The 27306-nt window shown below is 51.0% G+C and overlaps 2 protein-coding genes and 4 non-coding genes across 6 annotated transcripts; 3 read left to right on the top strand and 3 right to left on the bottom strand.

Annotated features, from left to right (window-relative positions):
- The first annotated feature begins 951 nt into the window (after positions 1 to 951).
- LOC128267980 (U-scoloptoxin(05)-Sm1a) lies at positions 952 to 3999 on the top strand. The gene is made up of 4 exons (XM_053004962.1): positions 952 to 1099; positions 1172 to 1339; positions 2814 to 2975; positions 3627 to 3999. The coding sequence occupies exons 2-4, from the start codon at positions 1288 to 1290 to the stop codon at positions 3851 to 3853; spliced, it is 441 nt and encodes a 146-aa protein (XP_052860922.1). The 5' UTR covers positions 952 to 1099; positions 1172 to 1287; the 3' UTR covers positions 3854 to 3999.
- Positions 4000 to 4190: 191 nt separating this feature from the next.
- On the bottom strand, positions 4191 to 13404 carry LOC128277837 (coronin-1C-like). Its single transcript, XM_053016370.1, has 8 exons — positions 13326 to 13404; positions 7885 to 8070; positions 7432 to 7734; positions 7043 to 7363; positions 6432 to 6981; positions 5950 to 6350; positions 5676 to 5867; positions 4191 to 5606 (listed from the first exon to the last, which is right to left on the bottom strand). Exons 1-8 carry the CDS (start codon positions 13359 to 13361, stop codon positions 5472 to 5474), a joined length of 2124 nt encoding a protein of 707 aa, XP_052872330.1. The 5' UTR covers positions 13362 to 13404; the 3' UTR covers positions 4191 to 5471.
- Positions 13405 to 18079: 4675 nt separating this feature from the next.
- Positions 18080 to 18151, top strand: Trnae-cuc (transfer RNA glutamic acid (anticodon CUC)). Its single transcript has one exon. It is a non-coding gene; the product is annotated as a tRNA-Glu (tRNA).
- A 229-nt stretch (positions 18152 to 18380) lies between these two features.
- Positions 18381 to 18452, bottom strand: Trnae-cuc (transfer RNA glutamic acid (anticodon CUC)). Its single transcript has one exon. It is a non-coding gene; the product is annotated as a tRNA-Glu (tRNA).
- Positions 18453 to 18826: 374 nt separating this feature from the next.
- On the bottom strand, positions 18827 to 18898 carry Trnae-cuc (transfer RNA glutamic acid (anticodon CUC)). Its single transcript has one exon. It is a non-coding gene; the product is annotated as a tRNA-Glu (tRNA).
- A 167-nt stretch (positions 18899 to 19065) lies between these two features.
- Trnae-uuc (transfer RNA glutamic acid (anticodon UUC)) lies at positions 19066 to 19137 on the top strand. The gene has a single exon. It is a non-coding gene; the product is annotated as a tRNA-Glu (tRNA).
- The last annotated feature ends 8169 nt before the right edge of the window (positions 19138 to 27306 follow it).

Genomic DNA, 27306 nt, shown 5'->3' with positions numbered 1-27306 from the left:
TTTTTTCTTGCCTTGCTACGAGTCTTACCTTACTGTCCTCACCCATTCCTCGGCGCCGGCGATGGCCGCTGGTGGTGGCCCGGACCGCCACAGACTCCTGTTCCATTGTTCGTCGTTGGGTGCTCGATCTTGAGTAATCCCAGAACATCTTGTTCGATGCTCCTTGTCCGTTGGGAAGAGAAAGAAGAAACTAAATAAAAAAAATTACATGACCTACATTATTTTCCATAAAAAATGGAATGAATGAACCTTTCGAATAAAAGTTCAAGCATCAAAAAATATTCAAACGTTTTTTAAATAACCAAATGAAAAAAAATATCTCTCGTGAACCACCCTGTATTTGAGGCCGTATGCCGTTCTCCCCTCGAAATATAGAAATTGATGGTCAGTGTAGTAATTAACGCCAGTCACGCAATGTAAAACACAGACCAAAAAACGGTACCACAAAAACAAGGAGTGTCCCTCATCGGAAACTAAAACGTAAACGAATTTTGAGGTTACAAAAATTCGAAAGACAAGCAATCCGCAAGGGAATACGACTACGCACTATTGGGAAAAGGCGGTAATACAATGTCTTAAGGATTTCCCTCCCGTTACATTTCCTTAAAATAGATAAGTTGACTAATCCGAAGTTTTGAGTGGTCTTCGAACCACAATGTACCCATATCATTGGTAAGCCAGAGATAAATAAATAGGTAACATATTCATCCTTTATTCCAACAATTGAATCCACGTAATGCGTGTTATGCAAAGCAAATAAAAGTAATTTTTAAAAACTCGTAGATACTTCCTAAAACCACTCATGTCCACCTGCTTAATTCAAATTCCCCATAGTGTGGCGGTGGCGCGTTCATTCGTCCTGACGCGTGCGCGAAACTTGAAATGAACACCACCGACCCTTGGTCGGTGAGAATCCGAAGTTATTAGTTCAGTTGCTTTTTTGACGCGAAAGGGTTTGTTCTCACATACGGCGGCTCATCTCTCACACGCGCTGATGAGAACGCGCGCGATCGGATATCGGATTAGTGAGTCGAGTGATCAGTAAGGCAGTGTTTTGAGCTAATGTTGTGGTGGTTGTTTTGATTGCAAACAAAACCAGGTAACCAACCAAATCGTAAATTTCGCTCTCCAAAAGCGTGACACGTTTGCTTACAGTGCATCGTTTTTGCAGGTTTCCCTAGCAACGGCCCAGCGCCAACACCTGAAACACAGGGGCGTAAACACGTAGCACTGGGTGGACTGTGCGGACTCTTGCGAGGGACAAACAAGGCCATTAATCGAGAAATAATGAAGCATCTAATGGTAGGCGTTGCCTTCCTGATGGTTTCCGTGGACATTGGTAAGTTGCTGAGCTTCGCACTACGCCAAAGAAAGTGTTAAGTTGTTTGCAGAACTGGCTCTGTGAGAAGGTTAATTGATGAGTGAGACTCGCCCCGTGAGATGTTCGCACGATCGCCGTGAGATCGTTCGGCAGTGTTGCCAGGGCAACGGAACCGTCCTCTTTTCTCCTGTCAAAACAAAAGGATTTAAACGGACCAACAACGAACTATCTCGAAGCGCTGCACTTTCCGTTGTTCGAGGAAATTGACCAGCGCTTTCATTTACCGTCAATATCCGCCCGGTGCAATTCAATTGACTTGGTCCGCAAGGCGGAGAATGTTCTTTGTGCGCTCGCTTATCGTTGCACTTCCACCTCAACGGTCAATCACCACACGGTCGAGTTCCGTTCCGGCGCAAGATAGACGGTAAAGGATATTATGTGCCGATCCGAGCATTTTCCGTGTCAACAAGTGTACACACACACACACACACTTTATGTAAATCGGTTGCAGACACGGGAATGTGAAATAGTCTCCCGAAACGCCTGTGGATGTTCACAGTTTTGTTTGACTTTCAGTGCTCACGCCACCCTCCGGAGCATATATTTGTTCTCTGCCCGGTCTCGGAATCATCCGTGCGAACCGTTTTCAACAAACAGACGTTAAATCATATTCCAGCTCGTAGAAGAAGGGCCGTCGCTTTGATTCTTTTTGGTCCACTTCACCACAAGCGCCCAAGAAGGATAGGGGTTCCGGTACAGCGAAAACGGCGCACCAGGAGTTCAAGAGTGTTCTTCGGTCACTTAATCGAAGTCCCATCACTCGAGTGCCTTCTTCGCACCGGATGAAGGTAGGGATTCGAGAGAATCGATCTCGAATCCTCTCGACTCCTCGAGGCTCTTTAATGGAAATTCCATTTGTTTTAATTCACTGGTTCGGGCGACAGAGATGGAGAGCGAGAGCGTGACCGGGGCTAAGCATGGTGAGCAAATGTATTGGGCTGATTAAATCTGCATTAAATTTGCGTAAAATACGACTGCCGGTGACGGTGACGACGGGCGAAAAAACGCCTACCTCCTTGTGGCTTTTTGAGATAAGAGGAACATTGTGGATCTGGCCGGTTGGCGGCATGCGGAAGCCCCTTATCTCGTCCTTACGCCTTGTTGGTTTCCGGTTGCACGCCTCTGTCTCACATTCGTCGCTGAATCCTTTTTGTCTCACATTACTACGCTTCCGAAAAGCACCCTTTTCCGTATCCATTAAAATAATTATCTCGCCGTTGGGTGAGCTTGTGCTGCAGACACGAAAGAGAAAGGCAATATCGTGATGGGTGCGTAATGTAGCGGAATATTGTCACCACTTGGAGTGATGGAAAATAAATCCCCGCGAACTCTGAGAGATGATTCCGACCGGTTCAGGATCGGTCGGGCGGCAACACACCTCTTACGCTGATTGCTGCTAATGAATCGCGTCGTTACCCATTTTCTCGCACAGCTACGGCCATCAGCTGCTACGTATGCAATACGACCGACTCGACGACGCCATTTCAGTGCAGCGAATGGTTCGAACGGTTCGACAGGCCCGACCTGAAACCGGTGGACTGTTCGAACGTTTACGGGGCCAAGTTTTGCATCAAGCACGTTGGCCGCTTCGAAGGTACGAACCACACAACGCTAACACCGCTAACCGAGCGATGATAACGGGGCAGAGTTAACCAAAATAATACACTAAAACAAGAAGGGGAACGGAGAGCTGTATTTATCTGTAACATACTAACCCCTGATGGTGGTTCCAATCGCAGCAACCAACTCACGCGCTTCACCCATCGCAGTAACCTTTGGTCCGGTTCAAAATTTAACACACTAAGTTAGCGAATAACACACCGTAACTACCGTTTTCCTGTGTAACCATTCATTCGGCAACTCCTTTCAGCAAGCGGCATCCTCTGCTACCAGTGCTCGTCCGCGGACTCCATGTTCTGCTCGGACGTGCTGGTCGCGGACGAGGCGTCCCCCTTCAAACCGGAACCGTGTGATCACGTGTTCGAGGCAGAATACTGCATCAAGTCAACGGCAATGCATGGTTCGGTTTGGCTCGTTTCCACCATATTCCATTGGTGTTTTTAGTGTGTCGATGCATGCGTTTACTACTTATTTTTTAAACCTCCGTTTCGTTAATCCTTCACGCACATTTTTCTGCACGCTCGCTTTAACACCAGCACACCAATTAACACACACGATTGATGTTGTCTACTGACAAACGCGCGATGGTGGCTTTGATTGAAACGGGACTTCTTCATGATTTCAGACGGAATCGGTGCCAAGCGGTACTGCTCGTCGCGCGATCTGGGCAACTACTGTAACTACGTGCGGAACCCGGGCGACCAGATCGAGTACCGGTCGTGCATTTTCACCTGCGGCAGCGACGGATGCAACGGCGCACCATCATCCCGTTCGCTGGCCGCATCGCTCGTGAGCCTTGTGGTGCTACAAGTGACGACCCGCCTGTGGATCGGTGCTGCAGCCATAAATTAAATCAACCACTGTCAGCGAATGCTGACGGCGATCGTAGTAACCTCGTAGATTAAGTTTAGGTTAAAACCTTCCTTTCTTATTCCGTCCTGTTTGAGCTGTTCCGAGAGTCCATAATGTAACATAAGATTTTTTAAATAAAACTTGACGATACATACGATTCGCGCATTCTTTTTAATACACTCACCGCCATCACCGGCGGCATCGTTCTTTCCACTCAAAGAAGGGCAACTTCGTGGGCGTACGGTCTTCTGCTGGATTATTCCATCTGACGGCGGATAAAATGTGAAGCGAGTTGTTTCACGTGATAGCAGCGTTTGCTTTTTTTATTTATGCGCGCGTTACACAGCAGCGTCTGTGATAAATGTCCTGCCTTCGTCATTTTTTCTTGTTAGCCTTCTGTAGTAGCAGCGCCTACTAGTCCTCTGTCACTTTCACCATCGCCTATTGACGTTGTTGAAGTTGAAGTTAAATAATGTGTCAATGTCTTTAACTGTTTGTTAAGCCTAGAACTTTGCATTGCCGAATGCCTGTGTTTAAAAGCCGTTCATAAGCCGCAGGTCCATCGGAACCGTGACACCACGGCCCGCACCTGCGTATATTTTTATTTTCCACCCAACAATGTTGCACCCTGTGAGATGTAAATGCTTCCCAAGATAATACGACGCCGCCGCTACTGCTGGGCATCAAGCTGTAGCGGCCTTTTTGGCCCACTCGTCCGGCGCTTGGGTTCTTCAGAGAGGGTGCAGTATGTCGGAGTAGCAGTAGCACAGCATATTGATTGATAGTAGGAGCAGTATAAATATAGTGGATTGGTTCGGATAGCGTTTGGCGCGTAGCATTTATCGGCGTTATCGCTGGATGGTTTCCTCGTAGGGTTAGAAAAATGCGGCACTATTGTCTGAGCAATTCTCGCCAGCGTAAGCAGAGCAGCCAGAAGGCGATAAGAAGCGCTGCGCGCGCGCGATAAGCAGTTCAATATACGATCCCCGGCAGACGAGTGTCCTCACCTATCGGTACCGGTTCCCGGCACCCGGTACAAAGTTTAAGTGTCTAAATGCGCGTAAATGCCCCGTTATTATGCGCCTTTCCCGTTTCGGCAACTTTTCGGCAAATCGACCGAAATAGTGCTCCACACGGCGCGAGGGGCGCGTTTTGGGACGGCTGTTCTCTTCGTTTCTTTTATCTTTTGTCCTGTAGTCACGTATTGGTAACTGTTTAGATATTTTGTTCGATTATGTTTATGCGGCCCGCCGGGCTGCCTGTTGTGTTTCTTAACGGCTATCGTGTCTTCCTGTTCCCGATTCCTAAACATAAATACGCTACGACGACGTTACACCTAATCGCGCTTGTCCTTTCCGGGTCCATCCGGGGACACACAAATCGTTCCGGGGCCCTTGCGCCCTCGACACACAAGTAGAAATTAATCACAATCCAATCACAATGTGGTCACAAAGCGACATCAAATAGAGCAGCTGGAGCCCGCGCGGCGGCTGAAAAGTATGAAATTGTGTCTGCGGAGACACTACTTTTCCATCGGATGCCTTCTCATTGTGCGTGGCGATCGGTCGGTCCTTCTCGCTCGGCCCGGACCGGCCCACCCGACTGTGACGTTACTCTACTACTGGCAGTGTTTCAGCTGCTGCTGCAACCGTTTCACTTCCGCCTCGAGCTCGCGGACACGCTTCTCGGAACCGTTCAGCGATTTGCGCAGACTCTTGATCTCGTCCGCTTGCTTGCTGAATGCTTTCCGCAACTGGAAAGGAGGCGCACAGGAGTGTAAGGAAAACGGATGGCAACGGCAACAGAACTCGCGCACACTTACCTCATTTTCCGAGTTCAGCAGGTTGATGTTTTCGAGCGAACTGTTGCGGGAACTGTTGCGCGAGCTGCTGAGAAAGTTGTTCTGCAGATTGGCAATGTCCTTGTGGTTCGTCGTCTGCTGCCCGAAGATGGCCTGCAGCTGGTGAAACTTTGTACTCTGGTTGGTGGACGTTTTTTGGCTCTTTTCGATGATCTACAATGAATAGGGAGATCGGTTCCGTTCTTAGCATTTCGCTCTCACTATGTTATGGTGTTGGCTACGGCGGTTGGCTTACCGTCTGCGGCCTATAATCCGGATTGGTCGGTTGCGACAGGAAGGCAAACTTTTTCGTGTTGTTCGTGTCCAGCTTGCGATTGTCCAGCAGTTCGTTTTCTTTGTTGAGCGACGAGTGTTTTGTGCTGCCTAGGGAATGCTGTGTGTTGTTGTTGCCATTGGTCAGCCCATGGTGGTGACCCTGGGTGCCGTTGGCGGCCACCGATGCCCCGAGATGATGGTGATGATGGTGCTGCCCTCCGTTGACACCATTGGACGCGATCAACGCGGTGCCACCATTTGCGTTTCCGTTGCCCAGGTGGACGACGGAATGCGTTCGCTGAACCTTTGCCGCCGACTCGGTGGTGGTGCTGTGGCGGTGATGGTTCGACTTATTGTTGGTCACATCCGCGATTGATTCACCTGCAGCGGAGAAAGATCGAGGGACAATCCAGAGCAGTTAACCACTGAGAGAGGGAGAGAGTTGCCGTCACGCAGTCTTACCCGTCTTCATGGACATCATGATCGGGGAAACGTTGCGACCCTGGAACCACTCCTTCGCCCCGATCGCCGGCACGTTGGCGACCGTGTCCGGGTAGAGGTCGCTCTGGAAGAGCGTCGATTTGCGCGGCACAATCATCGAGATCGGTTCGCACACGTTGCCGGCGGCGTGCAGCTTGTAGAACCGGAACACCTCGCACTGGTGCACGTGCACGCCCCGTTTCGGCATAAACCCGAGCGCCTTCTGGGGCTGGCCGGACAGAAACTGGTTCAGGTAGTACACGTACGGTGGCTCGTCCACCACCTCGTAGTAGCGAATGTTGCCGTCACCCTTGCCGGCCAGATACACCATGCGCGTATCGTAGTCGTAGTACGGCGTCACGATGCCACTCGAGCTGTCGATCACCTCCTGCGCGAGCGGCTTCTTCAGGTCATGCTGATCCCAGACCGCGTACTGGCGATCGGAGTGGCGCGAGAAGCCCGTCGTCAGGATGCGGTTGCTGTCCAGAAACACGGCCTTCGAGCACTTCGTTCCCAGGTGGCAGACTCCTTCCTGCGAAAGCCAGGTCAGTGTTAGTCTGGGTGGCACATCAACCGCCCCGCCCTTCACCTACCGACACAACGATGCCACTGCGCGGTTCGATGACGCGCAGCTTCTTGTCCTTCGACGTGGTGGCGATCATCGAACCGTCGCGATTGATCGCCAGACTGTAGATCATGTCGACGTGGCAATCGATCACGTTCAGCAGCGCCCGCTCGGTGTTGGCCGTGTCCCACACGCACACCAGATGGTCGAAGCCGGCACTCAGCAGCACATTCGCGGCCGTCGGGTGCCATTCGATGTGCAGCACCTTGCGCTTGTGGCCGACCAGCTCGGTCAGGCATTCGGTCAGATTGCTCGTCAGCCCTCCCTCGGGGATGCGCCAAAGTTTGATCTGGAATACAGGCACGATTAGTGTTGGCCGGGCTGCGTTAGAGTCCCTTCCCCCCCCACCCGTCTTACCGTGCAATCATCCGAAGCCGACGCAATCGTGTGATCGTCGAACGGGTTCCACTTCAGGTCCAGTATCTGGCCGGTGTGGCCGATCACCTTGCAGCACTGGAAATCGATGCGCCCCGTCTGGTTGATCGGGATGACGACGAACGTCGTGTCGGCCACGATCGCAAGGAACGTCGGGTTGACGGCACAAAAGTTGCCATCGTTGCCGCTGCGCACCACGCTGATGTCGGTGTAGCAGCATTCCTTGCGCGTCGGCAGACCGTACACGTGGCGGAACTTCGAGGGCCGCACGCCACGGAACCAGAGCTGGAAAAGGAGTAGCGCGCAGAATTAGTAGAGAACAGTTAGTGGCCACAGTTCAATCCAGGAGTCAAGGCTGCCACCGAACGAAGAGGTTAGAGGTTAGCTTTTTACGGACCGGAACCACCGCGAGAGGGGCCGAAGTGAGAGTGTTACCTGCGTGTTGGTCATATCGCCGTCGTCGGCAATGTCGTCGGTGCTCTTGCTAATGCGCTTCTCCTCAGTAGCACCCGCCGCTCCAGCTCCTGCAGCACCACCAACGTGTCCGGCGAGCCCCGTTACACCGCCCGCTTCGCAGAGGGCGCGCAATTTGCCGACGAACTCGCTGCGAGTTCCGCCGAACTGGGGGTGTATGTGGGGGGGGAGGAATTCACGGAGCAACAAGGAGTAGTAGATCGTAGCCAATGGAAAGAAAAAATATAACGGTCAAGCCAAAGGACGACGTGACGACGGAATCGATCGCCAGGAAGGGACGTTTTTTTGTTAAGGATAAGAGCTTATGATAAGACGCCGGGGGACTCTTCAAAATGCACACAATCAACACACACACACTGCAAAGGGAAGCCAAGTCGTGAACCCGAACCCGATTAAAAGCGACGGAGAAGACGAGACGGAGAATCGATTCCCTAAGGAGGAGAAACAAACGAGACCCGAGAGAGAGAGAAAGGGACTGGACCGAGACTGCCTTGTTCCGAGGTGTTCCGGTGAAAAAGCGTGCGTTCCAGATTGAACCACGCGCAGAGGGTAAAGAGGGTGATGATTAGCGCGCCCTAGTGGCCCCCCAAATTGATGATTAGTTCCCTAGAGTGTCAGGGGCGCAGGGAGCTCCTCTAATGCGATCCGGAGTTCCGGTGGTTTCGATTGCACAGGTTCGAGTTTCGAGGCTTTTTAGCGCCAGGGTCCCACCGCGAGCGATCGCGACTAACTTGATTGATGCTGATGATGATGATGATCGGCGGTGAGGATCGAAAGGTCGGTGTGTGTTAATGGTAGCGGCGGTGTTTTCAGTAGCCGTGGCGCATTAGCATTGTGGTGGCCAGCAGCAGCTGGCCAGTTGGCGGCACCATCTTCCACTTGCCGGCTGCCCTCGATCAGTGTTCCCGAGGGCCGCGTTGATTTTGGCACCAATGAGGGGCGCACCGGATTTTCAGTCGCCGTCTTCTTTTCGCGATCGCGAACTAACTGTGACTAGGGAAACAGTTAGGAACGAAAAACGGACGCGTATACGGGTCTGCGCACAAGGTTCAAGGGGCCGCCATTAGTCATCAGTAGGCAGCACTGCCGCGCAGCAACAAAACACCCGGAACGGAACGGAGCGATGAGTTGAGGCACACAAAAAGGGGGAGAAAAAAACACAAACATGCAAACGAACAACACAGGCGGGCCAGGCGGGCCAAAGAGGGCCACCGAATGAGAAAACTGTCCGCCGCCCGGGGGGGGGCCTTAAAGGAGTGAAATTAAGCCGAGTTCATCTCTGCAAAAGAAAACGAAAAGAGAGAGAGAAAAAAAGGAAACAAAAAAGAAAAAGAAAGAAAAAACATACAAATGAGTGATGAGAAAAAAACGACACGTAAATAAACAAAAAACAAATGGTTAAATGAAATCAAAAGTGAAAATTTATAGTAAAAATCGCAAACCGAATGTCCCCTTGATCGAGAGTACGAGAGAGAGAGAGAGCGCTTCACTGAAGAACATTTGATGTGGGGCGTAATTAAAGGTTTAGCTGCCCGCTAATCCGGAACCGGAGGCATAATTTCGTTGCCAGAACGGAAAGTAGAGCGCCACCAGCCGAAGAGGGGCGGCGGCCGCGCCATGATTAATCATCGCGGACTAAACTGTGCTAAAATGAGTGCGAAGTGCCGGGCTTGCCGGAGGGTTGCTTTGATGCCCGCGGATGTAAAGACAAACGGTTCATGTTCATAGCCTTCTCTCTCTACATCGCTGCGATGTGTGATGGGCGCCTTTCATCAGAGTAGCCTTTCATCGTCGCAGCAGCAGCCTACTTTGACCGACAGGCTCCCAGAGGATATGTACCGTCCTCTAACCCGCCCGCCGGAAAGGCTTTCAGGAGAAAGTAGTGCCGCCGGGCTGTGCGAGCTGCGCCAACCATTATTATGATCCGCCGAGCCGCCGCCGAGGTGATCAGAGTTTTTGTCTTGCCCTGTCTTTGACGGCCGACAGCCCGGTCATCAATTGCTACACACACGCGCGCAGACACATTCCACAGAGCAAATAAGCATATGAATGTCTGGCATCGGCACCGACACAACACGGAAACGGGAGCACCGGGGAGTATCCGCGTCCGAAAGATGAAATCGAACGCGGCGCGGCGCGCATATGTTGATCTTGTTTCTCTTCGTTTGTATTGATTTTTTGTTTCCTTCCCCAAATCTCAACAACAGTCCGGCGGACGCACAAAAGGCTCTTTGACCGTTCGGTTCGATCGATAGGTTTTGGGCTCCCCTCTTTCTTTCGCCGAGCTTTTCGCAATCCGAGGCCGGTGGTGAACCAACAAACTTTCGGAACTGGTTTTTAATAGGCACACACATCATCCGGAGGCTTCTCCCAAAAAGGCGACGGATTAATTGTGGTTTCTATCGCGCGCACGGTGTCGAGCGAACCCTAAAATTATCCGGTTCGGGGCGCCCCCCGGAAAGGAAAAACAAACTTGCGCAAGGATCGCAAGGTTTGCTTTCCTTTTTCACCACAACCTGTTTATTCGCCGCCGCCGCCACCGGGAGTGGAATAAATAATAGAGTGATCGATCACACGGATCGCGATCACGACGACAACCCGGAAGATGGGCGCGCTGTAAGGTGTAACAGTGAACGGGGGGCATCTCGTACTGTGGGAGAAAAGAAACTTCAACAAATCAATTGGGAAGCATTGGGTGTCGTCTCGCGTGTCTCTTACGCCATCCACACACGCCGGTTGTGTGATCCACGCACGCGCCAGTCCAATCAGACGTCTTTCTCTCTCTCCGTCCGTCTGTCCGTGGCCACCGTGGAAAACCGGCAACCAAACAAGCAAACAAACCTGCCCTGGGGGGGTCGGGAAGACTGCCGGAGCGTGGAAAGCGTTATGTAAGGGAAGAGAGGAAAACCTGTCCGGCGCGCGCACACGTGGAACTGTCAACGCGAACCGCCCGACGGATTATTATGATATGACGGCGCCTGTCGGAAAAGTGAAAACGCGAACGCTAAACGCTACTAAAAAGTAAACAACAGACCCTCGGGCGCCTGGCTCGAAAAAAGGGATTAGTAAGTGGCTCCTGCTCCGATCGGTGGTGGTTAGGGCCTGAGGGCCGATCATCGACCTACGGCGCACTTCCCGGCGGGGTCACGTGTCATTTTGGCGCACATTAAAAACTCCAACAAACGGTGGCGGTGCCGTGCAAATGACATCAGAGAGTGCGGCCAGCGGGTGGGAAAATGTGAAATTTTACGCCTCGATTCGCACACCGGTTTGCTCCAGGCCCCCGGTTTGTCAACTTTGCCGCCCGAGTTCCATCGGGCGCCTGGCCCGGAAGTGAACTAGAAATGATCTTACACCAGCCCACCGCCTGCCGTTGTTGACGCGATGCGTCATCATCAGCAAACGAGAGCGAGGGCTTCGGGTTGTTGATGCCATCGGCGCCATAGACTCGCGCGCGCGGAAATGATTAGTTCCGCCGGAAGTATCAAACGCGAACGCGAACGAGAGGCCACAGAGTGTCACTGATGGAACTGATTCTTGTGTCAGCGACCCCCATTAATGGAGTGCGGTTGGTGGCGGCAACGAGCAGTGAAAGTCGTTCGCGACCTGCTGCTGTGATCCGGGAACAGCCGCTGCCATTAGGGCCCCCCTCTGCACAGGTGTCTAAAATGTTCGAAGCTGAAACAGGGCCAACATGGTTTGCCACGCTCCTCCTAACGGCAGAGTTAGTACGGTTGCCGGAAAAGTTGTTATCAAGCGGTGGCCAGGGCACCGTGCAAAACTTGTTCGATCCGGACCGGAAAGTCACCACCGTTGGTTGCTCTCGTTGACTCTCTCTTGTATCGCACGTCGATCAATAACTGCAGAAAACCCGTATGGCACTTTACCGAATCGAATGCCAGCCCTGGCCGAGGGGGGGTTGATGGGTTATTTTCTCCGTCACCGGAAATTCGCGGGTTTTGGAAATTTGTTGCTAAAAGTATGAGCCAAAACACAATAATTTGCATAAAAACCTTGTATCCTGAGGGCGTATCCTGAGAGAATCGAAGGATGTTGGGGCCGTAGTGACCACAATTGGTGCACTGGCCTTGACATACTATTTGTTCGAATTTTTCGACGCGTTCCCTCTTCAGCACTATCGCTCTTCCTCTCTCGCTCTCTGTCTCTCTTATTGGCCGGAAAGATCCTTATGACTACAAACTCTACACCGGACGCGCTGCTCTTACTTGTTTCGCATCCGACGGCGATGGTGGCCAGCACTTGCCACCGGCGATGGGTCGATTGATTTCATTTTCCGGTCCGGACGGTTCAGGTTATTCTAATTCTCGCGATGGCCTTGAACCGGTCGAAGTTGGCGACACGTGAAGAGAACGACCCATTTTTCCTTCGGAAGGATAATGATTGAGAAACCGACAGGCAGCGATGGGTGGCACACGAAAGGACCCTTAGACCGCACACACACACACACGGATTCATTCATTTTATTAATCAACCGTTGATTGTGGATTATGATGTTTGGTACCCCCTTAATTGGCGAAGAGGATGCTCTAAGGACGAAAGCGGGCGATGGTTGCTTTGATGTCGTTGAAAGCGGGATGCTGCTTTGCGCTCGGTAGTATGGCAACGTAGCCGTAGCCGTGGGCACCAAACTGTGCAATGGGTGGTTAAATCGGAAAACTTAACCCAAGCTCGCAACACACACACTCAGTAGTGCTGCTCTGTTTCATGAAAATCTATTTAAAATCGTATCTCAAACCCGGTCCCGGGGGTCCGACCAGCGCCACCCGACGTACAAATAAATCATCGGACCGTGTAATTTCGCATTGTTCGAAACCCATTTTGGTCAATTTTCAATTTACGACGATCACATCGGCATGGTAGGCCTATGGCGAAAAAGGTGTTCATCATATTTCGCGCGGAACGCATCGAACTGTTTCAAAAGGCACACAGGGCCGCAGTTTTTCGTACCCGTCCCCATAATCATCATCATCATCATCATTAGGCAACGTGATGCACGCCAGGCGTTAATAATAAAAGTGTCCATTTCTTTCATCAAATAAATCACGTAACATCTGCAGCAACCCGACCAAGGTGGTATCCTCACACAGGCCGTGTAAATATGATTCGAAAACAACGTTTAACAGGACGATAAATTCGCCACCAGGATCGCACAGGAGTGCACGAGTGGGCTCCCCAAAAAAAGGGTATGCTGTGAGCGGTGCAACTGGTGCTAAAAGGACACGGTAGTAGCCACACACACGCACACAGAGCACGACCCCGCTTGACAACGACGACAAAGCAACGCGCAGAGGAACGTGATGGCAGAGCCTGCTGCAGTGGGAGATTGTTTGGTGGTGGCGCATAAATAAAAACGGTAAGAAAAACGACCGCAGAAAAATTACATTGAACGTTGACGAACGTGTACAAAGGCTACTCATCGTGACCGTGTGTCTTCGCTGAAAAAGAAAGGACGATTCCGGTGGCGGCTCGCTGGTTCACGGTCCCTACTATTTACTAGCACTGGAGACACACCCGTGTTAACTATTTTCACAAATCGCACACACACAGACGGCTGTTGAGAGAAATGATAACCGGGATGAATTTCACCAATTATTTAAACCGATCACGGTCCGTGGCGGGCACAAACACTACCACCAGGTGATGTAACACACCGCACCGCAATGTCGAAGGCTACTACGAAAGGATCTACTACACTCCTTTCCAAGCCTGCTGCTGCAGTTGGTTCGATTTTCATCACCACCGCACGCGGGTGCGCAAAAGGACGACACGGATGCCGATGGACGCCGACAGCTCCCGTATGGGGGGAGGGGATGAGTGTAGTATTTTCATTTTCACTACGCACGCTACGCCAGAAGAGGACGGCTGGTGTATAGTATTTCCTTCCAGCTCAGTACACCAACACACACATGTGCAACGGCACCAAAAGGATATCACACGGGGGGAGATCCTGTCAGTGGTCACAGTGTGCCTCTTTTGTCGATTATTTGAATCGAACCGAACTTTTCGCACACGGGAAACCCGAACCGCCGCCTTCTGGGATGGAAAACCCCGCGACGATATTCACCGATGGTTTCACTTTCAATCCGAAGCGGTGACTTGGCGAACAGGGACTCGGTGTGTGAGTGTGTGTGTATCGGAAAATCTAAGGCAGCAGGACGGAAACTAGGGCCTCGAACCGCCCGTATTGGGAAATCTTTTCGAACCGAACTTTTCTAACGCCGAAAACAAACTGAACGCGAATACTGCCGAAGACTGCTCGCCATCGGCGTGATTCGTGCGATGCGAGAGCATCTCTCTCACTGCGTATACTTTCTCTCTCTCGCTGTACGTATCTCACCGCCAGCACGCCTCACGGCTCACTATCGTGAGATGTGATAACGCATTTCGCGCGCGTGATGTGAAAGTGATTCATTTCTCCGTGCTCCATGTGAGGCGCAATATAAAGCATCTTCAACGTCGAATTGATAAGCGTTGTGCGAGGGAGAAGTCGGTCGTCAGATTGATTGCTAGTCGCCGGATTCAAGCTGGCTTCAGTTCACAAAGACAACACGCTATACGCTACGCCAGACGCCGCGCAGTAGTTAATCGAATCTGTTTCTGTTTTCTATTCCGACTGCAGGGCCAATGGCTACAAGGCCTCTGGGGCATCAATGAGATGCAAATTAATTATGTGCTGATCCACACACCGCGAGAGAGATCGGGGTTAGGTTTCACGTACGGCACACGAACGCAGCAGCAGCAGAGCCCGCCGATGATGAGCTCGCGCAGATGGTATTTAAATTGGAGCCCCCGGAACCGGCCGCCGCCGACGACCGGAGGCAATTGATAAGCACTCCTTCGCTCCGACACGCAAATGGGCTGCTGCGGCTGCGGTAATGCTTCAAGAAGCAAATCGATCAATCGTCGTGCCGCGAGAGGGCCACCAATTTTAGTTTTTTTTCGAAGCAATCTCGAAATTCGAAGACAGCAGAGGCACACAACGTATCCAAAGGCCCGAGAACTGAGTTTTTTTTTTGAGGGGCCATCAACCGGCTATGATGCCTGCCCGGCGAGAGGGGCAATGAAACGGCGAAACACAGCAGGAAATGCCAAAGATAAGTGATTCCGATTGGTGGCGGAGCACCCCGCGCAAAAGGGAACGGCGCCCAACTGCAACTGACCAAGACCCATGGATGGCCGGTGTATGAGAATCTCTGGACCTTCTGCTTTGCTTCTTCCGGCCGCCATAAACCATATTCCCACGGAGAGAGCAAACAACAGCAATTCTCGCGCGATTTAAATCGCGATGATTAGGGGGTCCCTACGGGGTCTCGCGGGTTAGGGCGCGCACCAGCATTCAACGCACGCAGAGAACCAGAGTCTCGAGATATAGATAATTTTTGCACATAGTCATTCTGACGGCCACGGCAGGTCTAATCTGTCTGCGGTCGGCGTCTTCGGTCTTCGGAAAACCAGAACCGTTACAAACTCTAGCCACAGTTCCTGCATCGAAATCCTCAACTACAGCAATTTACTCTTCCCCCGGGCGGGGTGCGTTGTTTGTCGAACCCAAGGCCAAGATTTACGACGCCCTGCATCGTCACCGAAGTGTCGACAAACGAGATGAAATAAGTCGCCCGCTGGCTTCGTCCTACTTTTTATCGCCGTACAGAGCGCAGAGCGCTAATCAGCGGCCAGCCTGGTGACCAATAGATTTCCGGACCCCGTCACGGAAATGCATCTGTGTGTGTGTGTGTGCCCGATGAAAAGTGTCAACAAATTAAAACCGAAGAAAAATGCTCCGTTGTTCGCGGCCACGCTCGTAACGCGTTCCGTGGTGGTCGCGGTATTCCGATGTTTGTTTATCGGTCCCCCCTCCGTCGTGATGTTGTTTGTTTGATTTCCTTGGGGCCCTCGTGATGGTAAAAACACCGTTAAAATTCATGACCAGCCAGAGCCTCGCCCCGTCCGAAAGCCCCGTGACTAATGCACCTGCACCGCCGGGCGCCAGGTTTTGGGCAGCTCTCGGTCGAGGGCTAACGAGAAAACAATCGATTGGCGACGTTTCACGCCACACAATTATGTCATTAGTGTACATGGGGGGCAGACACGGGGTCCGACGCTTGGGCCCGTTCCTGCAACAGCGACAACAAGGCCTCCCCCCCGGGGTGTGGTGGTCTGGTAACCTATTTTTGCCAATTTTATTGTGCCACAATTTCTAGTCAATTCTTCATATGTCTGAAGGGCATTCGAAATGGGGTCTGGGCCCAACACGGAACACGGAGCCGATCGCAAGAAGTGTTGTTGGTTGATTCATCAACCTCCCCCCGGGAGCGTAGACCGTTCGGTCAACGTCAGGATCAGGCAGACAGTCCCTGAAATGGTTGCATTGGAACAAAGATGTTCAGGGCCTAAAGTTCAAGGTCCTTCCGTTGGTCATAAATGCACTTTTTCGCCTTGTACCTTCAATAGCCCGAATACGAGGACTTCGCAAGTTCCCTCCGCGGAGATGGCATATTAAGACCAGTCGAAAGATAGTTACCTGAAATGAGAAGAAGAATAGAATAATATTAGTGAAAGGGTTTTGAAAGGTAAGTATATCAGTTTTGGGGATTTTGGCCAGCACCGGATATCATATAACGCGACACAGCCCACCCGTCAATTATTAAGCGTTTACTGAAAACAGTCGGACCACAACCGATCCTGCCCCGACGGACATTCTAATGTAACGAAAGCATTTCACGAACGCCGGTGGCCATTGCGTAAGCATTGTCCACTCATCGATTTGTCAAATCAGACAAAAGCGAACATCGGACGGCCACCGTTCCGGAGACCAACAATTAGTGCGGGGCGACGAGACTTGACGAGCTGGAGGCTGGAGGCTTCATCTCTCTCCGTGCCGCTTTCGCCGGAAGCCGCCTCCGGATGCTTCCCGGTTGCGAAGTAAATAATGTACACGACCGCGGCACCGATGAGTCATCGCTGCCATCGCAGCATGTACCGGTATGGTCGGTCGTTGGTGCGCAGAATCCGCACACCAAGCGGTGTGTGTACCACCCCAGACGACGACGGCCCGGGGGGAACTTACCCCGTGGGTGGAGAACCAAAACAAACAATAACAAACCGGAGGAGGGAACGACCATCGGCATCGGGCGGAGGCCGGCTGACGAGACTGGAGTGCGCCTCCCACCCGGAAGGGCGAAAATCCTGTGAGACGACGCGCACATTTAGAATCTCTGAACCGTGCCATATGCCCCGTGTGCCTCGGCATACCGGGACCCGTTAGAACTCCATTCAGCTCCGAAATGAGATGAAAACATGCACGAAAGCGTGTCCTCGAGGGGGTCTCTTGTTATGCCGTCATCGATCGATGCAACATGTTCCCGCTTCCCTCCAGACACTTCGCCCTCCTGTGTGGGTTGGTTGGTTGTCGCAGACTTTTAGTTGGTTCGTACGGGGGCTTCGATGGCATGGCACCCAGCAAGGATGAAGAACTGGCATCCTTTTGCTAACAGAACGGAAGGCCACACACACAGAGAAACCAGTTCCCTCATCCCAGGTACCGAGGTGAAAGGAATTATTAATGGTCTCATGTTCATTGGCCGATGATGGCAAGGCGATTCTGATGGACCGGTCGATGGTCGGATTCTCCATCGAACGCATTCGGACCGGAAGTGTGGATCGATGGCATAAAATATTAAATTATATAAGCCAACGAGTCGCTGAAGGACGACGACAGAAACCTGACCGCACACTGTCTACTCGCTGCAGTCGGGGTTTCCCGCTAATCGTCTGGCGTAAAAAAGGCACAATCGTCTTCTAATCAGATAAGAAGTAATGCGCGCAGGTGATCTAGGATGAAGTGATCCAATCGGTAAAACGTGAAACAACAAACTCTTCATAAACTTACCCATGTGACCCACGTGGGTCCCGGAAATGGCACTCGACAAAGTTTGCACGGCACACTCCAATGAAGACGCCGCCTTCCGGCACAACTGCATTCTCGATTGATTGTAGCCATTCTTGGCTTAAGCTAAGGCTAACTGCACCCCCTAATGACTTATTGCCCTTCGAGGCCTCTAAGGCTGGGAAATTGCTTTCCAACGGTGTTCGCCATAGATGATCCGTCCGCCCTGAAGCTCCTCGGCACCAACGGTCCCATATTGTCTAGTGGTTAGGATATCCGGCTCTCACCCGGAAGGCCCGGGTTCGATTCCCGGTATGGGAAAAAGAGAAATCTTTTTTCCCCTTTCAAAAAAACTCTTCGGGCCGTTATCAAGAAGAAACTTCACAGACTGGGATGATGATACTGGAAGGAGAACCCGATTTGTGATTTGACACTAACCCCCATAACATTATAAAAAAATAAAATGCTTGAGTTTGAGGCTTTTGTTGGTTAAAAACATTCTCAAATTGATACACATTGAATTGACTCGTTAAAACCAGAAAAAAGTATTTTCCCATACCGGGAATCGAACCCGGGCCTTCCGGGTGAGAGCCGGATATCCTAACCACTAGACAATATGGGAGTTACGATGCGCGGCGCACCTTTCAACAAACTCTTTGGGGCGTTACGAAGAAGAAACTTCACAGACAAGGATGTGATACTGAATAATAATAATAATAATAATAATAATAATAATAATAAGTTAGTTCGAGGCTTTTCTTAATTGAAAATCTTCTCAAATTGATTGTCACTTCCGAAGTAAAACCGATGACGGTGGTTCCGGAAGGTGTCGGATGGAAAACCAAGTGAGGGGTTTAGTGGGTGGGACCTCGGCAGCAAGGGGTGAGTCCCACACGGCGTGGGTAAATGCATTCCCTTACTTGCAAAACTATAGAAAAAAAAACAAAATTGATTGTCACATACTGTTGCTACACATTAAAAAACAGAAAAAAGATCTTCCCATACCGGGAATCGAACCCGGGCCTTCCGGGTGAGAGCCGGATATCCTAACCACTAGACAATATGGGAGTTACGATGTGTGGCGCCAAAACACAATATAAGCTTCCGCCGACTGATGACGACCTCTCGATCTCACCAATCTCTGTTGGCACACAAGTTCTCTGGTGGGGCCTGCGAAAATGATAACATGCGTATCTGAAACTCTTGTTTGATTCATTCGTACGACTTTCAACCCTTCCCATATGGTCTAGTGGCTAGGATATCTGGCTTTCACCCAGAAGGCCCGGGTTCGATTCCCGGTATGGGAAAACTCTTTTTTAAATTAACCCTTATTCCTTTTGTTGTGATCATTCCATTTTACACTTTCTTTTAGTTCCCATTCAGTTCTTCTTACGGTTCTAGCTAGTTGTGCTAGTCGTTACACTCGGATGTGCTTGCTCCGGCGTGTTTTTTGCCCCTGTTTAGATGCTAAAGAACCTGTGAGCCATATGCTGAAGTGTGGTTGAAAAAATGCAAAATGCGCGAGAAGCAACAATATTAGATCGGCCCGGGAAGATCGTCGTCGTTCAGGAGGAAGGATAAAATGTTATGAACAGTTAAATACTTTTGCTCGCTTTCAATTAAGAAGACGGCGACGTGCGTCGCGTAGCAGAAACGGCGGCCAACCGAATGCACGCCACGCAGTTATTATTATTATTACGCACACACTGAGCTCTGCAGGGGGCCAGAGGCAGCACAACAGCAAAACGTCGGAATGATAACCTGCCAAACGGACCGCTAAGAAACGCGAGACAGAATCGTACCATTCCCGGCCAGCCGCCCAGCCAGCCATCCGTAGTGGTGAAAAGGGCAACAGAGACTTGGGATCGCGATATCGAAAAGTGTACTTAATTACGGCTAATTAAGCAAAAGCCATTGCCCTGCCGAGCTGTGTGTGTCTCGGGCTGAAGGACTACTGCTACTCGCGGAAGAAGTTTATCGCCACCATGCCGTTGTTGGGTCCGTGATTTAGTCTGTCTCTCGGTCTTCGGGGTGTCATTTGCCACGTGCCCGAAAGAAGGGATCGAATGGGCTGCAATTTCATGGGTTTTAAACAAAAAGTAAGCAAAATGGAAACGAAACAACACTCCCGTTCGTTTGGAGGTCTGCTGTGGTAAGTAACAGGATCCCCCCGCGGGGTTTGGAAATGTGCAACCTTGCGCTGCAGAACACGAGTGCGCTCCCTGGCACCCCCTTCGCTTCAGGGCTTCCAAAACATGCCCCTCAACAATCGGGCGAACAAACAACAAGTAGCAGCAATTCCAAATCATTTCAAATGTACATATTAATGCCAATCGAAAACAAAACACGGTATAAATTATTCTGAAGCTACCTCATGCATATGGGGCACAATATGCGAGCTCCATGGCGGCACATTGTTTTCGTAGTACACAAATCATTTTGTATGCACACGGGACGGTGGGGCAATAGTGTTCCGAGTTCGAAGCTCATGTTCCGCGTTATTTTCTAGTTTCTGCTGATGACATAAAAACTTACAAATGTCAACCCGATGTTTCCTAAACCTTCTAGGAAACGCACTCAAAACGGCTCAGGATTGACAGCAGTTCACTTTGATGTTGATGTTCAGATTTGTTGAGAATATGAAAACAGTGCTTTAGGCACGAGCTGCTGCGAAGGTTGCTACGCTTTAAATTTAACATAGTAACCTTGATGTACTTATATGTACCAGTGGAATTTTCATGTATTATTTTACACATTTTCATACATACGAAGGTATGATGTCGTATTTGGTCGGATAAAAACAAGGGTTTTATTTTATGTTTTCCCTTTCGCAATTCTTCGCCTTTATTCTGGTCACGAAACTGATATGGAGCATATCTCGGATGTCGGAACTTTCTCATCACACTGTGTGTGCATTACATTCTCCGTAGCTTCCAGCAGTCAACGAGCATCCTGCAGAAGGCGAGTAGAAAGTTCACACGTGTCACAGGTTGAAAGAAGTTTTCACAAACAGAAGAGACTAAAAACAAGACCTAAATACTTCCTCTACATTTGCAACACGTCACATTTTACAGCAACAAGAACGAGAGCCACCAAGGGGCCAACACCAAAGCACCGTTTAATTAGGGCATGACGGGATTTTGCGGCGCCGATGCTTCTCACCATTGAAAACCCAATCTGCCGGCCGCTTGAGAGAGAGAGATCGTCCCGAGAGAATACTAAACACAAAATGAAGACAAAAGCCAAACAAACGCGCGGGCGGCATGCAAATGAGAACCCGACCGGACGAAACAATAACAAAAAACTCTGGCAGATAAACATATCAGAAAGGCATCAAGTGGTGGGCAATGGAAGCTGCTCCATTGTTTTAGCGGACCCGGTTCTTTGGCTCACAAAAATGCCGTTACAAAATGGTGTCTGCACAATTCGCTGCTGCTGCTGTTGCTACCTACCGCGGCTCTAGCGCACTCGAAAACGGCCACAAAAACACACACATGGTTTAGGAGTACCCGGCCAGGGGGCACCTTAACCCAATTCTACCGAAGGGCAGTCATCGGGGTGGAAGCAATAGAGGACACAGACAGCAAAAAGGCAATAATTTGAGTATCGAGCCATAAAGCATAATCACAGCTCGCGGGCCTTGGTGCGCATAAATGGGACGATCGTAAAGTCGCAAGGCCAAAAGGCTCAAAAGACTTCTTCTTCAGGTCTATGGGGCGCGACCCATTTTACAGCGGGTCTCACACACCAGTGCAGCAGCGGTCCCGGTCCAGTCCCAGAGATAGAGAGAGGTCTCAAATGATGATGTTCCTTTTACCTGTGCGCGTCTGCCGTCGTAAGCTGCGGCGGATTACAGGGGCCACTTTCTTCGCACTGCAATCCCTGGCCCTGCTGGAACTGAGGATCCCTGTAAGCCAGGCGTTAGACCCGAGACCACTTTACCTGCGGTCCCAGGTAGTTTGCAGCAGCACAGGAGAAGGAAGTTCCTGCACAGAACCTGGCCAGCCCCCCGAGAGGGGATCATCATGGTCGGACGCGCGATGATCACCACCGTGCCGATGATCGGATCCGCGTATAATTGTTTCCGACTGTTTCGTGTGTACCTTTCTTCATTATGATGATGATAACTCTGCGCGCCGGCGATCAGCGACTTTGGCACAGCATCGTGACCATGCACTTTACGGCTCCGACCGATGGTGGCCCGCTCGGGAATGGGTCTCCCGTGTGGTTCGACGAACTTTCAAAGTCATGGTTCACAACCCATCACCAGACGCTGGACGACGACGAGGCCGATGACTGGACGAACCTTTCCAGAGAATCCTCTAGCGCTCCCTATCTCACTCTCTCTCCCCGTTGGGGCCACCCCAATCCAAAGACCTTCACATGCGCGCGCCGGGGCTCTGATGGCCGGGCGGACGACGACGCGATCATCATTATCGCCGCCATCAATCTTCCGTAGACCTTCCGAAATCTTCGCGAACACGATCTCCTGGGCCGACCGGCCGTCTGTCGCTCCCAAAGAAGGGTGCCTCGTGTCATTACCCCACTCCGGTCTACTCCGGAACCTGGCTCGAAGGCCAGTGCACGGGGGGTGGACTTCTCTTTGGACTTCCTTCTTCCCAGTCGCCGCGGGGCTGCGGGTCTGACATTGGACTCCTTGACACAGTTCTCGCACCGCCGTGGATGGGTCCAATAAATAGTCTTCCTTTCCGCGGGTCGGGGGCGACGGCGTCTTGTAGACAAACATCGGAGTGCCTCCCAGAGACATGGATGGATTATTCATCGGGAAACAAAGTACCGGCGGCACCACATTGTAGTGCGCTCCGTTCCTAGAGGACTCCGCCAGTCTCCTTGCCGATGTTAAATCGATACACAGAAAAAGGTCGGACCCGATTCCGGAACAAGGAGAACGCGCGTACTGTCTGCCTAGCCACCGAAGGCCTAGGCCACCGCGACGGACACAAGACTCTCGGTTGACAGCTGACACTCTGAGATGATGCGATCTCGAATCGACACCGCGAAACGAGGCGTGAAATGAGAAAATTTACACATTTTTTCCCAACCTCCCAATCTGAGGCGAAAGCGGGGAACCAAAATAAATAAAAGGTCAGCGAGCCCCGGGTGTTCCGGATGCCTCGGATCACCATCCACCGTAAAGGCCGCGGTGGGCTGTCATCAAAATCAACTCGCCGTTCGACGGAACCGACGAACGAACGGTGGCGCGGCGCCGTGTCAGCGTTTTGGCGCCCGTCCGACGACCAGGGCGTTGACTTGACATTTTGGTTCGGAACGGAAGCTAACCACCGCAGGAGGGGTTATTCGGGTCAGGTGGCGGGCCGAAAAGAAATGAGGCCACGAAGCCCTTTCTCCGTGCGATAGAACTACGCGTGCCGCGTTAAGGAATTGGAAGGTAACACGCGGAGGAATGTGGTTCTCCGGAACTCAGCCGCTTTCAAAGTGATACAAAATAGAACCGTTGGCCCAACCGTCCTTCTTATCAGGCGCCGTTTTGAGCCCGGAAATATAACCCCAGCGCACACACCAACGACAGCAGTTTGCGCTATCGATTCCCCGGGAACAAATGGTGTGCGAGGCAGACCGATAAGATATGGCGGGGGGTGCAATGATGGCGCAAAGATAAGAACCTTAATTGATCGTTCAAGTGTCCCCATCGCCATCGTTGACCGAAGACCTCACACTTGACTCCCCGGGTCGACAAGCCCATTGCGTAAGCCAGGAACAACTTGCCGAGAGGCACGTCGTCGTTCATTCCGATTGACCATGTTTTAGAAGGGGCGCCCCTGGGTCGAGTAGTAACACCAAAATCTACACACACACACGTTGTGTGTTGTTAGGTTTCCACGAGGCGTGAATTTAATTTAAATAATTTCATTTTGTTGCTTTCAACCGAATGGTTAGGTCGATGATAATTCGCTTGAGTTTCGGAGCCACTACTGCTTGGGTGGATAATTTTTAAAGAAACAATAATCCTTTTTTCCGACACAATTGTTCCAGAATGCACAAGGCGAAAGAGCCTACGGAAATGGAGGCCCACTATTAGGCCGGAGGTGCGGTGTTTCAGGGCTAATGATAGTGTACGGTACACGCCCGAGCATATGTTCCAGGGGAAGGCACCATTCCTTATTCATTACTAGCTGATCCCGGCGCGCGTTGCCACGCCTCATTTCATCCTCATTTCTCGTTTCATTATCCGACGTTTCAACGGACTTCCTGGTGACGTATCCGATCAGCTTCCCTTTGCATTTCCCGTTACTTCTACTTTTCAGACGATCGGGCTTCCCGGTGACGTATTTGTTCAGTTTCTCTTTCCTCCTCCCGTTACTCTGTTCCGAATGAAAGGGCTTCCCGGTGATGTATCCGATTGGCTTTCCATCCCGCTTAACGTTGGATACATGGCAAAACTCGCACCTGCTCAATTTGACTCAAATTGTTTGAACACTTTTCGAATTTTGCTGCAATTTACCCTAATTTTGTATGGGAGCCACCCCTTTGTAAAGTGGCGAAGGGTTTCCAAAAATCACCAGAACATTTCCCCTTCCCAAAAACTCCCACCTGCAGAATTTGGTTCGATTTGCTCGAGAACAACCCGAATTATGCTGAATTTTATGTTACGTTTGCATGGGAGCCCCCCAGTCCGTTGCTATCTCTCTCTCTCTCTCCCTCCCTCCCCCCCTCTCTCTCTCTCTCTCTCTCTCTCTCTTTCTCTCTCTCTCTTTCTGTATCTCTCTCTCTCTATTTATCTATCTATCTATCTCTCTCTCTCTCTTTGTCTCTTTCTCTCTTTGTCTCTTTCTCTCTTTTTCTCTCTCTCTTTCTCTCTCTCTCTTTCTCTCTCTCTCTTTCTCCCTCTCCCTCCCCCTCTCTCTTTATCTATCTCGCGCTCTCTCTCTCTCACTCTCTCTCACTCTCTCTCACTCCCTCTCTATCTCTCTCTTCCTCTCTTTCTCACCTTCTTTAAAAATTAAACGCAAACTATGCAGTTCCCCCCAACATCACACTACTTCAAGATGGATGGAGGGGTGGTGATAGGTGGAAGAAGGAAGGAAAAGGCTTTTAAGGGAAACCAATCGATTTAGAGACCACCAAAACCTAAGAAACGATACCCATATTGCCCTAGGACGTATTTTAAGGATTGGGGTTGTAAGGGGACCCCCCCTTCCCCTCGTCCTGCAAGGACCAAATTTCGTCACATGGTTTCTTAGGTGACCAGCAACCACTGTGCAAGTTTTGATGAAATTCGATCCATAACTTGTGGAGTAATTGATGTTTTTAACAGTTAGTTGTATGGGAGGGCAAAGAAAGAGGGGGGTGAGGGGTTTCTAACCTTGACTATTGCACTCCCCGGCCCCAAAAACCCTTGTATACCAAATTTCGAGTCAATCGGTCCAGTAGTTTCGGAGTCTATAAGGGACACACAGACACAACTTGATTTTTATATATATAGATGTGGCCACATACGAGACAGACTGGCTGTCGCCGTCGGTACCTCCAAGCGGCCGCCAACTACGCGCCTAACGTTCCTTAATTCCCCACCGGGCCGGCGCTTCGGGTCCAACACACCACACGTCACGTCAATATCGACCAGAGCTCGTGCAACAGGGAATCACAAACGGATGCAATACCCGCTACGCGGTGCAGCTGCACGATGTTTGTTTTGGCCAAGCAAACGCCAAGCAAACGCGAGGCTCGACGCGCAATCAACAGCTCGCGGACGCGGACGCGGAAACTCGATCCTCGGGTGGTTCGAGTCAAGTGATTTTTTATGGTGCTGGGCTGGGCAGTATTGCTGACGCATCCCAATTAATTCCCCAAAGTGCAGTAATACAGCGTGAGCGGCCGGCTTACTGAATTCGGACTTTACAACACACCTCACGATCCGTCAGAATGCAGCTCCGAGTTGCTGGCGAAGATTACACGTAATAAACAAGTCCAAATCTCTCCACGTTCGAAGGTGCTAATCGGCCATATAAAGTAGACCAAACCAACCGACCCGAGACCGTCGGGGTCGGTTGGGACACCTACAGTATAGAGAATAGTTGAATGATCGCGGCGCAAAAGGAAAAGGATCACCTCGCGTAGGTGATCATCCGTTTTTGGATCCCATCGTACAGGTAACGTGTGACAAGGTGGCCAAATCCAGCCCCATAATGGCCACAGTGGCGGCATATCGGTCAACCACCAGCTCGTCGCCGGAGGGCTAGACGGGTCCGAAATGGATTGTGGAGTTTCTCCTGTCTTCCGTTTACTCGAGCTTCGCGAGAAGGTTCTCTCATTGTGCCATCATCGCGCGGACGATGATGATGGTGATGATGTGATTCGTCAGATATTCGCCCTCCTGACCGACCGCCCGGCGCCACCGCCGCCGCTGATAGGTACGTGAGGAGCGTGGCGTTTGTAAGCAGCAGTACCAGGGACGACCATTCGGAACCGCGCAATAGCGCCATGGTTGGGAATTATTATAATATGTACCCGCCACCAACAGCCAACGCCTCATCACGTCATCATGGTCGTGCGGCCGTCTTCTAAGCTCGTGCCACTTGCCACTTGAAGGGCACACCACACTTCACTATCGACCACGAGAGCTTCCAGTAGGCCTCGGTCCGTCGTGACTCATTCTACTGATTGGTCGGTCGCCCGTCGAAACCAACTTCACAGTGGCGTCTTGGGTAAAGCAAGAAGTTCCTGGTAATGACTGTCGCGATTCGTTACTTCCTAACATTTGAAAGATAAACAAGATATTTGTATATTTGTATATTTGTATTTGTAAACTTTATGAAAACAATTTATCTGGAACGTTTCGCTGCTAATCCAATTTATGGCTGCCCGTGCTGTTTGAGGTCGATTTTCTCCAAAGGGCTCTTTGATTGCCCTCTCGAACCATCGGCTGTCGGTCCGCTGTCAGTGAAATATTACACCAATCAGGCAGGCGTTGACGACGTGGCTGGTGTTTTTTTGCCTCTTCGTAGTTACCCTTTTGATAGGGCGCCCGCCCGACTTCACCCTCGGTAAGAAAAGCGTTATGAAGAAAGCCACCTTCTAGCCACGGTAATGGCAAGGTGCGCAAGGTTCCATCGATGCATTACGGTGCAATAGGCGCAGTGAAACCCTTCGGTGAGCGTCGCTTATCGCCCCCACCGGCTGAAGGATAGAAGATACCGTGTGTGGATTGATACCAGAACGGCAATTACTACGCTCGACATCGGAGGATCGGATGATACCTTTGCACGCGTGTGTGTGTGTGTGTAACGACGAAAGAGCCCCTGTGTTCTTCAACCGTGGCCATCCAGCTAGGCAGCTGGATTTAACCAGTACCGGCGGAGAGTTAATAGTTGTCGACTCGGTCGGTCAAGTAACTGTGCGTTGGCCAATGGACGCGCAATTATCGCCGTTTACAGCGCTTCCTATGCCTAACGGAATCTGCATCATACCAGATTGTGGGCCACACAGCCCGGCCC

This window comes from Anopheles cruzii, chromosome 2 (genome assembly GCF_943734635.1).
Source record: "Anopheles cruzii chromosome 2, idAnoCruzAS_RS32_06, whole genome shotgun sequence".
NCBI lineage: Eukaryota > Metazoa > Arthropoda > Insecta > Diptera > Culicidae > Anopheles > Anopheles cruzii.
Note: the sequence above shows the minus strand (reverse complement) of the source record. Positions and strands in the feature narration are given on the sequence as shown.

What these genes read in the sequence shown, in the direction of transcription:
- LOC128267980 (XM_053004962.1), top strand. Translation starts at nt 1,288, where the DNA reads ATGAAGCATCTAATGGTAGGCGTTGCCTTCCTGATGGTTTCCGTGGAC. An exon ending in GATGGTTTCCGTGGACATTG is followed by an intron (nt 1,340 to 2,813) that starts GTAAGTTGCTGA and finishes TTTCTCGCACAG; the next exon opens with CTACGGCCATCAGCTGCTAC. An exon ending in GCACGTTGGCCGCTTCGAAG is followed by an intron (nt 2,976 to 3,626) that starts GTACGAACCACA and finishes TCATGATTTCAG; the next exon opens with ACGGAATCGGTGCCAAGCGG.
- LOC128277837 (XM_053016370.1), bottom strand. Translation starts at nt 13,361, where the DNA reads ATGAGTAGCCTTTGTACACGTTCGTCAACGTTCAAT. An exon ending in CACGTTCGTCAACGTTCAAT is followed by an intron (nt 8,071 to 13,325) that starts GTAATTTTTCTG and finishes ATACACCCCCAG; the next exon opens with TTCGGCGGAACTCGCAGCGA. An exon ending in TGCTGAACTCGGAAAATGAG is followed by an intron (nt 5,607 to 5,675) that starts GTAAGTGTGCGC and finishes CCTCCTTTCCAG; the next exon opens with TTGCGGAAAGCATTCAGCAA.